This window comes from Ptychodera flava, chromosome 13 (genome assembly GCF_041260155.1).
Source record: "Ptychodera flava strain L36383 chromosome 13, AS_Pfla_20210202, whole genome shotgun sequence".
NCBI lineage: Eukaryota > Metazoa > Hemichordata > Enteropneusta > Ptychoderidae > Ptychodera > Ptychodera flava.
Genome location: NC_091940.1, coordinates 8,936,861 through 8,953,724, shown reverse-complemented (window position 1 = coordinate 8,953,724; position 16,864 = coordinate 8,936,861). Strand labels below are relative to the sequence as shown.

The 16,864-nt window shown below is 35.7% G+C and overlaps 1 protein-coding gene across 2 annotated transcripts in view; it reads right to left on the bottom strand.

Annotated features, from left to right (window-relative positions):
* Positions 1–3,919: 3,919 nt before the first annotated feature.
* The window catches only part of LOC139147334 (uncharacterized), a 29,489-nt gene continuing 16,544 nt past the window's right edge, over positions 3,920–16,864 (bottom strand). Inside the window, exons 8-24 of one of the 2 annotated variants that reach the window (XM_070718393.1) lie at positions 16,723–16,825; positions 15,975–16,099; positions 15,290–15,458; positions 14,252–14,380; positions 12,970–13,147; positions 11,893–12,002; positions 11,180–11,305; positions 10,817–11,077; positions 10,117–10,265; positions 9,439–9,601; positions 8,679–8,789; positions 8,092–8,372; positions 7,453–7,535; positions 7,077–7,117; positions 6,843–6,939; positions 5,218–5,329; positions 3,920–5,044 (exon numbers count right to left, since the gene is read on the bottom strand). In XM_070718393.1, the coding sequence (XP_070574494.1) occupies positions 4,979–5,044; positions 5,218–5,329; positions 6,843–6,939; positions 7,077–7,117; positions 7,453–7,535; positions 8,092–8,372; positions 8,679–8,789; positions 9,439–9,601; positions 10,117–10,265; positions 10,817–11,077; positions 11,180–11,305; positions 11,893–12,002; positions 12,970–13,147; positions 14,252–14,380; positions 15,290–15,458; positions 15,975–16,099; positions 16,723–16,825 (2,304 nt within the window). In that variant the 3' untranslated portion in view covers positions 3,920–4,978. The remainder of the gene's footprint in view (positions 5,045–5,217; positions 5,330–6,842; positions 6,940–7,076; positions 7,118–7,452; positions 7,536–8,091; positions 8,373–8,678; positions 8,790–9,438; positions 9,602–10,116; positions 10,266–10,816; positions 11,078–11,179; positions 11,306–11,892; positions 12,003–12,969; positions 13,148–14,251; positions 14,381–15,289; positions 15,459–15,974; positions 16,100–16,722; positions 16,826–16,864) is intronic. The other variant, XM_070718394.1, reaches the window with a different exon arrangement.

Sequence of the window (16,864 nt, the reverse complement as noted above, 5' to 3'; positions counted from 1 at the left end):
TTCTCCCGCGCAGCCGTATATCAGGACGCCACAAAATACTCGAACATGCATTTGATTACGTTCTCATGTCGTAACAAATACCAATATTGGTATCACAAGAACAAGTGGATCTCTTTCTAGAACAGTGGAATGTCATTTAAAAAGGATCAGTGGGCACTGTGATGTTAACAAGTGGATGGGATAACGCCCTGCTCTGTGTGTCCGAGTGGCGTCAATAAGTGACACATTTCATACGGTCATTATTTATGTAGCATAAGGTAAGAGGCAATTCAATGGTAATTTACAGTATATTCAATAAATTTCTGTCATGTGTAGAAAATTATAAGACATAAACAAAACCTGAGTTCTTGTCGATTCTGAAGCTTTTGGTGATCAAATCGTCTCATTGGTGGCTCTTTTATAGCTATTGCTCCCCTTTCTTTACCTTATACAGTTAGTTTGAATTAAAGTATGCTGTTCACAATACTGTACCTATGATATAGTAGTATTCAATTCTGTGGTAAAATTTATACAGATTGTGCAAAGTAAACAGTAAAAAGTTCGTCTCAGAGTGCACACCAGTGGTGCGTGAGTTACTGTGAGTGTAGTGCTCTTATTGGACTGCGCTCAGTTGAAGACCATAGCTCTGCAAATGAGTCAGTGACAGAAGAGTAGTTATTCTTTCAGTGGGAGAGGAAGACGAAGTAGATGTCAGACTCGATAATCCTACAAAATATTCAGATCGCGCGCGGAAGCAAGAGTTCACCGAAAGTGAACACATCTTGCTACGAACGCACTTACAAACGCGCGCGTCAAGCGAGCAGAGCGTACAGGTAACAGAAAGGCAGACAGAAAAAATTTGTAGACAACGAAACTTATTTGGTTTTTATCATATTAGTGTTTATTGTCCCTGAATAAATCCCCGTGGTTACAACATATATTTGAACACCGTTTACATTCTTTGAGCATAGCTGACACTTATGTAGAATAAAACGCTTAACACGCCTGATGATTAACATGGAGCCATTATCAGTGACAAGGCACGCTGCACAAATACTTGCCTCCAATGAATTATCTCATAAGAAAGAATAAACACAAAAGGCATTCCGACCATCCTCATAATGTTCGTTACGTAAAAGAGTGTGCTTCGGTTGACTTCTGCCAAATTTAAACGAGGCTACCATCCGCACTGCGCAACTAAAATTAAGGGAACCGTCATTATTTACGGCGCGGGGGGAGGGTCGGAGGAATTTCATCGGAGAATTTGAGTAAACCCCCTCTCTAACGCAGAAATTTTGACTTATCCCCCCAGAAAAGTTAAATATCAATATACAAAACTACAGCACTAGTCAAGACCTTTTGAATCCTCCTGTCCCCGCTAGATTATCGTCGGTTATCTCATGAGAGTTAAAAAAGGTGAAACAAACAAAAGAAATTCAAAGTCGCAACAAAATTCAGATATAAAATCTCACGCTATTACCAGTATTCAACCATTTAGTATTGTTTAATTTGGATGGGTATCATAACAGTGTATTCACTTGGATATCTGACAGAGCAGAATTTGAAATTAAAGGGAAAGAACAAGCCGGAGGCTGAGGGGAAGTGTCAGAGGGGCTGTCCCCTTTCTTGCGTGGAAATGTTTAGAAATTGATATGTGCAATGGTGCAGTCCCGTGCAATCTGAAAGGTGTTTTCAATTTTTATTTTTACTAAGAAAAACTGTTAGAACATCCCAAGGGAGAGAGCACGAGATGGGGTGTCCCCCCTCGTTCCAGAATTTTGAGAACTGGTTTCGATTCATTTGGCACCGAAAATTGAGTAATCCCCCTTCTTTATCACAACATTTTGAGCAATCCCCTTCTAGCTTTCATTCTTTTGAATGACCCCCCTACGATTCTTCCTACCCCCAGGCCGTAAATAATTACAGCTCCCTAAGTGCATACTTGTGACAAGATGCAAAAAGAAAAGGGAATTTCTTTGTCTTTCACCTTTACCCACAGTGGCCGTACAAAAGTCAGTGGAACGTTTGTGTTCGATACAATATTTTTCAGTTTTATCGATAGCCGCTTTATTTTGCTCAATATTCGAAGGCGCTTTTCACTTGGAAACTAAAAAAAAAATTCCCGAAAATTCTTAATCCATGAAGTAAGTATAAAAACTCATTTACGAACGTATGATTAGATAGTCGCAATGAGGCTATCAAGAGCATAGAGTGGTGGTTTTAGATTATTGTAATATACAAAATCTAAGTATAACAAGTATAACAATGTTTTCGTACCGAAAACCTAACACCAACTAATCCATTTACCTAGGATAAGTATGAGCCGATGATAATCGCCACAACATGTGTGCGCACGTGTATATGATGACGTCACTTCCTGTACCGTTTAGCATGATAATTGATTGACATTCAGTCCTCTTGCCTCCTCTTGAAATTGGTCAGCTTTCCCTGGTAAGAAACACATCGCCATTAAGATACTCTGTCGCCATACGTTACTATGGCTGATACCTTCTTGTGTTTCCAGGCAATACCTTACAGTGTTGCTGAACATCATTTAGTTGTCATTTTAGCATGTTGACCCCATAAACCTTCTAGGAAGTGAATTGACCTTTATTTCAAAATATCTGAGCGGTTTTTCCTTAGATACCAATTATTGTAGATTAAGGAGTTATTCACCATTTTACAAAGACAATCTAGCAAGAGTAGTACAATTCCAATGCCACACGGCCTCGCTGATGCACAAAGAGTACACCCATGTAGCGCTGTTAAAGTTCAAAACGTAAGCCAGGCAGAATTTCATTTTCTAAACGAATTTTCAGCATTCAGTATAGACTAGAGTAGGCTAGCATACATGCCAGAGAAAAATAAATATGTGACGATAAACTTGCAGGCTGACTCTTAACAATCTCCAGTCGTAACGGACCATGAAATATCCTTGGAACATATACAAATTATATTAATATAATTTTTTTACTATAACCCAAACGGGATTCGAACCCCAACACACTCACGGCAACATCGCCTAGCTGCTAGGCCTCACACAAAACCAGTTGATCACAGTAACAGACTTAGATGTTACAATTCTGTGCGCGACCGAGCAACACAGTGTGCGTGGAGCAGATGACACACAGACACAGTACACACACATATAGTAATCGGAAAAGCACGAAACACTTTACTGAACTATCAGACAGACTCGGGGACAAGTAAATATCCACCAGCAGAACTGTCCACTCAGGTTAAAGAAATAAATTTTTACCATAACCCAAACGGGATTCGAACCCCACACACTCACGGCAACATCGCCTAGCTGCTAGGCCTCACACAAAACCAGTCGGCCACCGCTTCCAACCAAAAAAGAGTTGTTTACAGTAACCGACTAAGTAAGTTCACCATTAAGTAACTAGGTAAGTTCACCGACAGGTTGCCAGCATTTTAGATACGAAACTGCAAATCATTGCTTTCTATCCTTTAGTCAAATGCCGATGGTCTAGAATACCTTTATCCCTTTATTTAGAGGTTCCTTAAGTTCGAAATGAAAACTTGAGACTTTAAGGAACAAGATGTCCTAAAGTTGCCACTACTTTGTGACTGAGGCACCTGTCACATTTCTGTTTATTACTCATCTAATCAGTTCACATCCCCTATATCGCCAGCTCTGTTGTTTACTCTTGTGTCGGGGGACAACGCATCACTTTTCTACACCCCTTATCTTTTATACCACATTTCGTCATCCAAATCACGCATGTCATCCATTATTTATGATATCATTTTATATTTAGATCTCGTAGGTCTTTGCTACAGTGACACTTTCGGTTCTTGACAAAGTAAATAATGTTTGAAAAACATTTTATTCAGACTTTATGCATGGATGTCTTTTGCAGTTCTACTGAAACTGCTGCATTCTATACCACTCACAGCCCAACGCACTTGATGACATGGTATAAAATTTTAATTTTATTGTAATGGTATCATATCGTTTTAACATTTTTATTTACTAAAATAACAAGACCTACTCAACAGGACTCATATAGGTTCATGAAGGTATCATTTTTGCAAGTGCTTTGACACTTTAAATTAAAATGACGTTCTCCTAGATTTGAACACGGTTTCAGACACTTTATTTGTTAATTCTGCGACAGTGTGTTGCAACAACGCGCCAATTCGGGTTCCTTAATTTCCACTGTCATTATAGCTGGTTATTGCGGGTGGGTTTATTGTTCCATTCTCGAAGCATTTCACCAGAGTAATTGTTTATCACGACCATTAAACTTTGTGACCCACGGGTCACAAAATCAACTTCTGACATAACTGGATATTGTTATTTATGATAATGTGTCTGTTTCTGTCGAGTGTTTTACAGTACATGCTGATGACATTGCACAATTAAGCACATATCACTTTTAGTGGCAAATTGCGACTTGATAAGCGGGCAGCGAAACAGTGCTTTTACGACTCAATCAAATGCCGAACATGTAGCCATACAAAATCAAACCAATATCAAAGTATTGAGTATTGTTGAAAGCAACAATTTTAATCTGAAATTTAAGTACAGAGGTAAAATGAAAATATTCACATCTACATGTACCATATAGACTGCTAATACACGTCAATGTTGAATTCTGGTTAAAATCTTACTTAAAAGGAATTTGTCACAAGAGGCAGACAGAAAACTATCATATACATATAGTATATCCCTAGTCAATGTTTATTTTGTTTTAAATTTATATCATTCTAGAGATATAATCGAAATACAATGCTATTCCAACCAACAGCGCAATATTATGGTGCTATCACTTCAAAAAATATCCGCCATTCCAGACAATGTGCTAGACAGTCACGTAACAGAGACAGCATTTTATACACAGACGGCAAAACTGATAAGACTGATAAACACCCTTTTTAAGCTGAACGTTAAGGTTGCACACAACGCCTTCAGCCTTTGGCAATATAGGGAACTGGTATCAATTATTCCAATCACACATTAGAACAATTCATTTTATTCATACGATTGATCATCGGTTGTCTTGTTGTTTATTTCTTTGAATTCTGCGGTAAAGAATCTCTGCAAAAGATGAAATTACTGAAGTTGTAATGTTATGGATATCTGGAAGTAATGAATTCAAAGATACACAGAAAGCAGCTTATACAACTAGTGACCACCACTTGTTGTATTCCTACAATTTTTTTACATGTTACAAATGAAAAAGAATGTCTAGGACAACAGGAAAAACGTACTTGAGAACTATTTGCTGGCATCCGTAACATACAATCGAAGTCAGCCATGAGTTGGTCTGGTGTTGGGCGCTTGTATCTCTCTTCATGCCAACAACGCTGCATAATCTGGTATCTACGAGAAATGAAACGTCAAAGTCTACGATAATCAACATTCTTATGATGAATCTAGGCACAACTGGTACAGTATTAATGATCTTAAATCATTATAGGTGCTGAAAGAGAGGGCAGTCGGCTTATGCTATCTGCGTTTCTAATGTATATTTCTCTTAGCAGAAGAATCCTTTTTTATTTTTTTCTTTACCTTTGAAACGGTTTGAAAAACAAAAGCAAAAACTGCAGAAAAAAAAGCAGTGTCATATGTACAAAAGATCCACACCCACACCCCAAAAGACCCACATCATTAAACACAAATAAGTTTTGAGTCTTTAAGAGCAGTGGTTCTTATTTTCCAGAGAGTTTCATGTATGTCTTGGTCAATTTTTTGTAACATTGTGTCGTCTATCTCCCGCAAGGTCGTCTTACAAATTAAAATGTTGTACCTAAAGTTCAAGTTCAAAGAGTTCAACTTTTTTAGAACATTACTGTTACCAGATTCTGAAAGTACCTCATTTAAATGCAGGTGTACGGTGTAATTATACATTACATGTAAAAAAGGAAGTGGTAGGTATCTTCTATTTCGTCACAACAAAGTTTTCATTTTCAATTGCCTTTATAATTTGCCCAGTAGAGTTTATATCCCTCGAGATCAATAAAGTTTGTTCTAATTTTATAAAATACAGAAATGTCATAATGGTCTTCCAGGGTCATTCACATGTTTTTCTCGTGTATTATCGTTTTTGACCCAGCTGCAGGAATAGAGTTGTAGAGATTTCATATTTCAGTGGTTTGTTTAAACAAAAACAAGACATCATGGTTATTCAGAATTCTCAATCTAGTCAGCCATCTTGTATTTATTTGAGGGTCTGGTTTATAGAGATGATCTAATCTGTTGTCAATGAGAATATCTTGTACATACTCTGGTTGACCCCGTCACTAACTTGGCATTACTTTGATAAGATTTATTAAGTGCAATCAAGGCTACTTTGGTCCACCTATAAATGTTCATTTTCGATAATCTATCCAGGTAATTTACACGTAATCTCTCAAGCAAATTGTGAATATCCATCTAGCCTAGATCACCTAAAACTGCAGAGCTGGCAACATCTTTATTTTCTTTGAAAAGAAATTTTAGTATTGTAAACTTCTCAATTTCCTAATGTCTTCTTTACTATGTAACATACATTGCTTCCGTTGCTGATGGATGGCAGAACAATATTGATCCATAGAACATCACCATATAGAAGATGATTTAAACTATTGTGATGATTAATGAATGATTTACAATATGCAATCAGTTTCGTTCCTTTTTGGTAAAATCATATTAAAGAATTACTTTCCCCTCAGGCTCTGTTTGATAAAAGATAATAACTGTCATGGTGATAAGGATAAATTTACAAGAAAACGCTATCTGTTGATTTACTATCAGTTCAAATAATTTCGGTAACTTGGATATACCATAGAGCTAAAAATATTCCCATGGATATACTAGGCTACAGAATCGAATACTGGAAGACACGATTACTTACGCTGTAGGTGTACATCCTTCTGGTTTTAAAGGTCTACAGCCTTTTTGTAAATACTCAATTAAATCTTCCACTCGGACATCCATCAATGGAGAACCGCCTAGTCAAACGACCAAAATGCAACGTTAGACTGTTGAATCTGATATAACTACCGCAAACGTAGTGTGATGGAAAGTTTTCGCTGTTTCACGTACGAGGGTCTACTTTCATTTTTATATGATGAGTCTCAGCACTTACCTAGTGAACCTATTTCCCACAGTAGTATTCCGTATGACCATCTGTGATATGAATAAAAAGGTACAAAATTACTACGTAACAGGACATTAGGAACGACACGTACACAGCAATAAGAGAACACTTTATTCATATTTCAGATGAGAAGTAATCCTAGAAAAGTAATGCCAACAGAACATTCCAATTGTGTAACAAACACTATTGGTAATTTGAATCCTAAAATGTTTCGGGAAAACTCATCGATACAGACGGATGTACATGTAATGCTATCATGTTTACCATATTGATGTGATCGAATTCATTATTATTGATCACAGATTATTGAAATGACATATATTAAGCCTCATTTATGTGTTCATTCTTCGGATCTTAATCTTACCTGTCTCCTTCAAGTGTAAAGGTTCCATCAACGAGAAATTCTACAGGCATCCATCGCAACGGGAATCGACAGTGTTGATTTGCCTGAGAATATATATATATATATATATATATATATATATATATATATATATATATATATATATATATATATATATATATATATATATATATATATATATATATATATATATATATATAACGACAGTTACTGTGGACAAAAAGTAAATGTGATGCGTATCATCCCGGGACAAACCTCTTGCCATTAGAAGGCACATTCAATAATGCAACACCTTTCACAAGGAGGGCAGTATTTCAATTCCTAGGTCAAAAATTAAATAAATAAATAAATAAAAATAAATAAATAAAAGTAAACAAAGAAACAAGAAAAAACGATTTAAAGAGAAAAGATATCAAATCCCACCCGTGTGAGTGAATGATTCACTTCGAAGTCTTTCATAAACGAAAGTCACGAATAATAACAAACATTCCTGTTACACGGTTGAATGTTTACATGAGGTTTTTGTCATTGCAGTCGAACATCTGTATGTGAGTACCTTTTTAAAGGACGGCAACATTTTCCTTGTTCAAAGGAAGACTCAAATGATTTTTCACCAAGCGAAATCTATCAAAAACCCACCCACAAGAGTGAATGATAGTCACTCCCAAGTCTTTCGTAAACATCTCGTCCAAGTCCAAAATCTCCGATCTTGGCTGTGAAATCGCTAGTCAGGAAGACATTGCGAGCAGCGATGTCTTTGTGCATCACACCTTTCATGGACATGAACGACAGAGCATTGGCGATGTCTCTGGCAACTTTTATCAGTCGCGTTTCTGTTTCTGTGCTGAGAAATGTCAGTGATCTAAGGTAGGTCTTCAGATCACCTTCGGATGCATATTCTGTCAGTATGTATTTCGAATCTTGAAGAAAGAAAGCATTTACAAAAGTAAATGAATTTGCTTTTATGGTAAATAACATTTGAAAGGGTTTTGTAAACTTATATCAAATAAAGCAAATTATGGGAACTTTGAAAACAATTACGCATGTGATTCACGTATTGTCTAGTGGTTAAGATTATAGATATTTTCATTGGTCAAGAACGCCTTCATTACTCACGACAAAACTTGACTACATAATTTGGGTAGCTGTTCTATTACACCTTATATCCTTGTCAAATTGCTAGTGTTGGTAATAGTATAAAGCTTTTTAGAATAATATAGTCCTACCTCCGCTGATTTCAATGCCAAGAAAAGAAATAATATTTGGATGGTTTGCCAATTCCATTAGACACCGTACTTCGTTGACGAAATTTTTCCGGCTTATAGCATCTGATCGAGCTGAATAGAAACGAAAAAAATAAAGTTCAGTAGGCACGATCAAGCAAAATCTGACTGATTAGATAAGAATACAGTATACACGAAATCTAGTTTAAAACACATAAAAGAGTGGGTTACGTGTGACTATATTATTCAAAGAAGACTTGGATTTGGCCGAACGCTTTTTGACTTTGATACCTTCGCTAGGTGACTGGGTGCCGTATAATGCGAGTGTGATTCCGATCGAAAATCTACAGTATTAGAATCAGAGAGAGAATCACGATAAGTTGACTCCATCATCCATCAATGATGATACCATGTATATTTTTGTTTGAGTTCGAGATTCCTGTACCGTTTATTCATAGTTTAGAATTTTGAATTTCGTACACGCTGTTGATGAAAAAATAATCATATGATCGTACATGACCATGTCTTTACTTTAACAGCTCACAAGGGTTTCGCCTGAGTTGAAGCACTGTCTCGCCAATCTTCTTGTTTGCGTCGACAGTAATAATGATGAATCTTCTCGACACATAGCTATGTGACGGATATCATAAAATTTGCGTAGTTTCCAATCACTTTCATATCATTTATTCCCCAGGCAAGACAATGTGCAATCCCTCTCGATGTGGTTACTGTATAACCTACGTTAAGAGAAATTTTGACTCACTTTCACAGAGAGTTTTTGCAGCAACTACTTGTTCCCTTCCATCGATGGTCAATCGAGCTTCGTAGACTCGTCCGTACTCTCCGACGCCAATCATCTCTTCCTTTGAAATCTTCAAAGCTTTCCTCTTAACATTCCACGCTGATACTGCTATTGGTAAATGTACCTAGTCCTCAAAGATATAGCAAATTTTGGGTAAAATGGGTGTAACAAAAAAAAGTTAAAAATTAAAACTCCAGGGAAATCAATTGACTCGTACCTTTCATAACCTATGATCTATTGTTATTGTTCCCTACTTGCGAATTTACATGAAAGAATAAGTAAGGCTGAAAATTTTAACAGTTTTATCATTGTTAATAGTCACCATCTAGAGGAATTTGATTAAGGATCTTTCTCAAACATGAAGAAGCTTGGAACTTTAATTCTGTATACATTACATTCGTAATATGATGTGAGCCACCAATAGAAAATCGTAATCCAGAGGTTTCTGTTTGAGAGTTAATTATCTTACGACAACACCCTCCAACATTTGTGCTAAATGTTAACTATTATATGACATGTAACGGAAACTAAAATATACACACTTTCATTCTCATGCGCGGACATTATCAAACATCACTTAATATTCACATAAAATATGCATCTACATTGATATATCATGAATTATAGTGAGCAGCTTGCCTTTAGATAATCGTCAAACTCTTGATCTTTTCCATCTACAGATACGTAAGGTCGTTTCTGTTTTGCAACATACGCAGTCAAGATTATAAGAATGAATACGGCACTTGCTAGTATGACCCATAAATAAACTGGTAAAAATACGGTTCCAGCTGTCGGTAATAAGTTTGCAAAATGAGGTTAGAATATTTAGCTGATCGAACATGTCATGTTTTTTTATTAGTTGTGCAGTCGAGGATACTTTCTTCATTCATGAATTCGTTTGTGTTTTGATTATTACGGTTTGATCGGGGTGCAGTGTCATCACCGATATTAAAGACAGTCCAGAGAATTGTTTCATGTGAAAGGTTTCGTATTTTTTCATTGCGTCAAAAGACTAAGAACAATGTCTCTCCAGGAGAAATGTAATTTTTCGCATTGGCCATTGGAGTGACAGAATCATTTTTTTTCTAAAAACACTTCACAATGGTGTATTTCGGTTTGCGCTCCTGATAATCCGTAAATTTCGAATTTTATAAAAAATATTATACCGAATAATTTTGCGGTCGCATTTCAAGAGTCATTAGTCAACAGTGCACTGAGCTTCTTTGCAATATTCATGTGAAATCTTTACCATAATAACGACTTTTGGATAAATATAAATGCTTCTTCAATGAAATGAATATGCGATTTGCTTTATTACAGAGCATTGTACGCAACTTACCAGTTTCTTCCAGTCTAGCAACAATTACTGAAAAATTGCAAAAAGCTGTGTTATTAGACTGATCAGAAGCCCACATGATGATGTCATGCTTTCCAATGGCAAATCTCTCGCCAGATTCCCGATTTGATTCCAAAACCATTTGCTGACCCGAGTTGTCACTTGATGACGGGTTAATCCATTGGACTATTGCCGAGTTGTCATCAACGTCTGCTAATACGGTTTTGTCAGTCGGACAGCCAGTGAGATTTGGAGCCTGGACGTCTGTTGAGTAAAAAAAACTGGATTAAGTCACGCTTGCCCTCTATTTCAAGGTACCCACAATTTTCATAGCATCATAGAAATATGAAGAATACGGCCTCTCACCCAAGTCGCATATCTTCCCGGTCCATCCATCTAGACAAATGCAACCAAATGATCGATCACATCTCACGGCATGCGTACAATTGCACGTGTTGTTGCAGAAATCACCAAACAAGTCTTCTGCACAATCTATGAAAAAAAATTATAAACATAGCGTTGTTAAAATGTACCAGCTATTGTATTTATATAATATGATCAGCAGCTGATATAAATACCTAGCATAGTATATATTTCAGTTTTATTGATAAACACATTATTTTAGACTTGAAGCCACATCACCTGTACGGTTTGATACATTTTAATGTTTATTTATATATATATCTTGATAACAGTTTTTAAATCTATCAAATCATGTCACAGTGAACATTGTTCAACTTATTAATAAAGTTCAGTGTGTTTCAAATAATGACAATAGAAACTGATTCGTGAGAAGAATTTATTTTTCAGAAAATAAGTCATTGCGTATGTATACGCTGAGTGATGTTTGAAAGGTTCTTAACTTCATATGTCATCTTAATTTCCCAGTAACAAGAATAAAACAATATAATTGTGATTCTAGAACTAATAATATCAAATAGTTTAGCTTCAAACGTTTAACCTATTGTCCCTTTAGAATACAAAGACAAAGTTTAGGGAGGGAAACTAGTGTACAATTAAGTCAATGGCACAGTTGCAATTAGGTTGAGTTATCAGCTAAAATGACATAAAGTAGTTACCTGCATAAGTAACTGTACTTTCAGCAGTGTACTCTTCTCCATCTTGATCGGTAACTGAACACTGGTAAGTTCCGACTCGCTTTCCATCAAAGTGAGAGATTGTCAGCTGACTGAAATATGAAAAAAGATTTTTTATGACAAGTCCTTGGTTGATGTCATATTATTCTTATATTAAACATCTGCAAACTGATATCTTGATTCGGCCGGGTGATCTTAACTTGTTGGGATTGTTACTTAAGTTATTGGATCATCAGGTTGAGATTGTTTATTTTGAGATTTTGCTATCCATACAAGAAAGTATAAAGCCATTTATTTCTGCATTTTCGCTCTGTTTGTTGAGAAATATCTTTCATAATACGATGCGAAAAGGGTTCGTATATGCTTACAGTCAGAAGTATGTTTTTTAATTAGACGTAGATTATATTATTTCATCAAATATCAGTAAACTGCAATTATTAAAATAAATGCATGATCTTTGCCTTCCTATGTATATTATAAAGGAAAAAAGCTGCGGGTTCCAAGTGCTGTCCGGAAGTTTTCTTTTACAAAGGAAATGTCTATTATGCAACTGATAACGAAAAATGTCTTTCTTGTAATTTATGAAATCGCAAATTCTTCTTATTGTATCTGCGCTTTTAATTTGTTTTTGCCCGATCTTTAATGTTGACAAATAGTATTCTTCCACAAACAAGACATGCTGCATAACTTCTTAATAATTGGGTGCTATGGCAATGCCAATGGCGACGGTGTGCGATTGCGTTGTTTTCGAGGTGTTTGCGCACAGATAGACGATATCGCTTCGACGAACAAGCATAGGTAATTGTTAATGTCTGTCAAAGTTATCGTCTGTGAAATCTTCGATGCCAACCCTTACTTTTTCTTGCTAAATCGCATTGCTTACAGACATCAATTTTTGGTTTGCTTAAATTTAAAAGTAGTTCTGGTTAAAAACGTGCTCATAAATGAAAGTTACGGCGTAATTTGTCGTTGTTTGCATAGCAATGCAAATGTACCATTGATATACGCGAGTGCTGAGGTAAGTGAACTTTGGGGTGGCTCACGGCACACATTACTGACCTGCTATACAGTTCATACGAGATCTGCTCCCTTCCACCGTGTAGTATTCTACTCGACGATCCGTCAAAAAATGTCCAGATTGTACCGTTGGTTTTAAACGTGTAGTGGCAGGAAAGATAGAACATTTGGCCGTAGATCGGCTCAGCGCCCATAGCTGTTATCCAAATCTCTTTTAAAGCTGCAATGAAATAAATACACATTGTGTTATCGAGAAAGTATACATGTATTCCTCTGCTAAATTTCACTGTGGTAATTCAGTTATTAAGACTAAAGAATTTATCTGCATTTATTCTCGACTACTCTTACATCAGTACGTGACCCTTTAAAAAAATAATCTTCTAGCACTGAATGAGGTAGCACTGAGGTTGTGACATTTTGTTGTTCTTTTCACTTCTTCCGCATTTTCGAAGGGACGTCTGTGAGTGAATGATGAGTTTGTGTATGAGAGAGACAGACAGAGAGGGGGAGAGAGTCCGTCAGAGTTAGTCAGTCAGTCCGTCAAGTTTTTGTGTCTGTCTTAACTTAAAAACTGTTTCCCTGAAGGAAGTATAATTTTGTATTTAACATAATCATTGATAGAGTTACGTCTGATTAGATTTTACTAATGTGATTTTGTATAATTGACGATGACTTGCATAATTAATAAATATGTGTATTGGGCTTTATCACAAGGATTATTGAACCAAGTTTAATGCAACCGTCAATGCACTCCAACTGTTTTATGGTCTTGCTATATTAAAATGTTGGTAATTGTTGATTACAAATTAGAAGCTCAAATGCCCATTTAATGAATTATTGTACGATAGGCTATTAGATTCAAGGAATACAAGGAATTTTTGTGAGACCTGTAAGGTACGTTAGCACTTAGGTGGCTTATATGCTGAGATGTGGATGGCTTTGACATACTGATTGTTTGCTTAATCATGTATTAATGACTTTTTCTGTAACAGGGACACAGACACACACAAACACACACACACGGTATATATATATATATATATATATATATATATATATATATATATATATATATATATATATATATATATATATATATAGCTTCATACATCGATTTTTAGCTGACCTCTGCGAATCATCGACCATACTCACTGTAGTTTTATTACTGATGTAAGTTTGATGATCGTTATATATTGATTTCAATATTATATGAAGTTTTGTAGTTGTAGTAATCATAGCCAAGCTTATATTGGCCTATGCAGTAATCCATACAGTGAGGCATAAAAGAGGTTTTCACGGCCCTTTAGTGATTAAATGCGATTACCTATATCGCAGGCTGGTCCAGTCCATCCTTGGGAGCATTTACAAGCACCATTGAATCCATGGCAAGTAGCACCGTTTTGACATATGCAGTCTTTATCACAGAAAAAACTATATTTACCTTCCGGGCAGCCTGTTGGACACAATGGTCGAAAATGGAAGAGATATAGAATCTAAAAGTTACCAATTAAAACATTTTCAAAGCGAGAATATAGACTCATTTTGCCAATGTTTAATGCTCGGTGATAGGCCGCACAACTCTTCACTGCTACCTATCGGTATAAAAACTGGCATTACGGAGGTGTTTTATTTATCTTGATATTTAAAAGTTTAGATTTTTATCAGGCTCCTTTCATGAACTTATTTACATACACGGTGTACCAAATTTCAACATTTGACAAGTTTTCTATATAATAACGATTTTATTTATCTCATTATATTTCATGAAAATCTATTTTTATTGTTATGTTGTACTTTAACATGGCAAGCGAGAAATAAAAAGACAAATAAATGTATGTTAAAATGATATAAACATAATAAAAAGTCATAATTTTCATCAACTATAAAAAGTCAACGACAATCGTCTTTCCTCTTGAGGCAATCATTTGTGCTCTAACGTTTATTAAAGCTACTATGTATTTTATGTATTGATAGCACTAAAGCAGCTATAGCTTTCATAATAATTGTTGCTTTGAATCTCAAAATTGTGATTTTGAATCAATGGAGATTTCGCACGGTTGCCAAGGAAGTATATTTAAGCTTATCGAATATCAATGATAAAAAAGTATGCATATTTAAGATCATTAAATATACATCTATGTCGACGAGTCACAGAGAAAGTTGGCCTTGTACTACTAACTTGATTTCCATTTTCTTTACATATAATTGTCACGTTCCGCTGAAGATCGTCTATTATCGTTAGAGTGGCTTTGTGTGTAAAGTGATGTAAGGCAGTTATGTATAATAGGTAAAGCAATTGACATGAATTAGACCGTTATAAAAGTACAGGCGAAGCCACTTCGGTAAATGTTATCTTGCTCACCTTGGTTAACAGTTCTCATCGTAACTGTTTTAATCAATACTTCATGTAAAGTTGCAGCAGACACAAGCATCGATAAAGGAGCGCTTGTTGAATACCCCTCAACTAATAATTCCCCAATACAATCAGAGCGTACCGCCGAATTCTGGGAGAAGTGCCCGGGAAACGTGTCCTGGATCAAAATGAACATGAGTGAGCGATGAATTTTATTATTTTTGAACACTTCCGGTGGCAATGATGAGAAGAGTAACCTCTAATTTGTTTGTTATTTACATTCTCCCTTGACATGTTAAGTGTATGGTTCTATAACAAGATACGGGCTCTGAAAAGGGCTGAATGGACACTGAAAATAGTCAGAATAATAAAGGCGAATCGACCTATCTCTGGTGTCATCTTTTGAATCGATAGCCTTATTTTTAGTATGTAACTAAATTTAACTACTCTAGTATTTGTATTCACAAATGTGTGATTGTTATACTCATTATGATTACCTTAATTAGACCCATGTAGCTATTTATTACATAGTATTTCTAAATAATATCTCATTAATACTTTTAATTGTAAGAGTTTTGCATAGAACGAAACTTACTTTTGGTCATGCAAAGAATATTTTTCCATAAAATAGACTGAAAATATCATAAGATCAACATGATAAAAAGTCACTTTTGATGTTGCAAAATGTACATACCCTTCCTTTGTAAAACTTCGTTTTAGGCTTCGGAATTTTCGGTTCGTCTAGTTGGATGAATGTGTACGGTAAACCGCAAAGGAATGTGAAGGGGTCAAATAAATCTAAGAAGACGTCAATGCCACCTATACAATGAAAAAGACATGCGAAAACGATTATTTGTAAAGAAAAACATTACATCTTTGGGCAATCGAGGTTGCGGAAATGATATCATCAAAAGGGAAACTTTCAAGGCTGATTTACAGCGAGATAGCAACTGCAATTGGTTTACGGAGGAAATGCATTTTCTTACTCTGCTGTCTCTGACATCACCAGCAATGCAATCTCAAATGCGGAAAATTCCATTAATAAACCACAACTACCAGTAAATTTGAATAATTTCACTAACGACATTGTTGGAAAGCAAATTTTATGCTGGGTGAAAATTTCATCTCCAGCAATACAGAGGCCACTGTTATCAATAATGATTACATCTTAATACACCCTCAATCTCCAGCAATACAGAGGCCACTGTTATCAATAATGATTACATCTTAATACACCCTCTGAATTCAATAGAACAAACGAGACCAGTTATGTTTCATGTCCTGTTGGCAATGGTGGCCAGGAACATATTTTGTTGTCGAAGTGGCAAAAAATATTCAAAGAAACAAAAAACAAAATCCCCAAAAGTCTCTAATTTTTATTATTGATGTAAGATTGCTGCCAATGATATAAGTATTCGAAATTTTATTTAAGAGTGACTTACACCGGCCATTGTCAGTGTCTACTTCGAGGATCATAGCTAGAAATTCCAAATCCGATGTAGACATTCTGTAATTGCCAATAAACATATCAAATAAGAGATCGTGCTGCAAAAAATATTGAAAGACAAAATAAAATACATTATT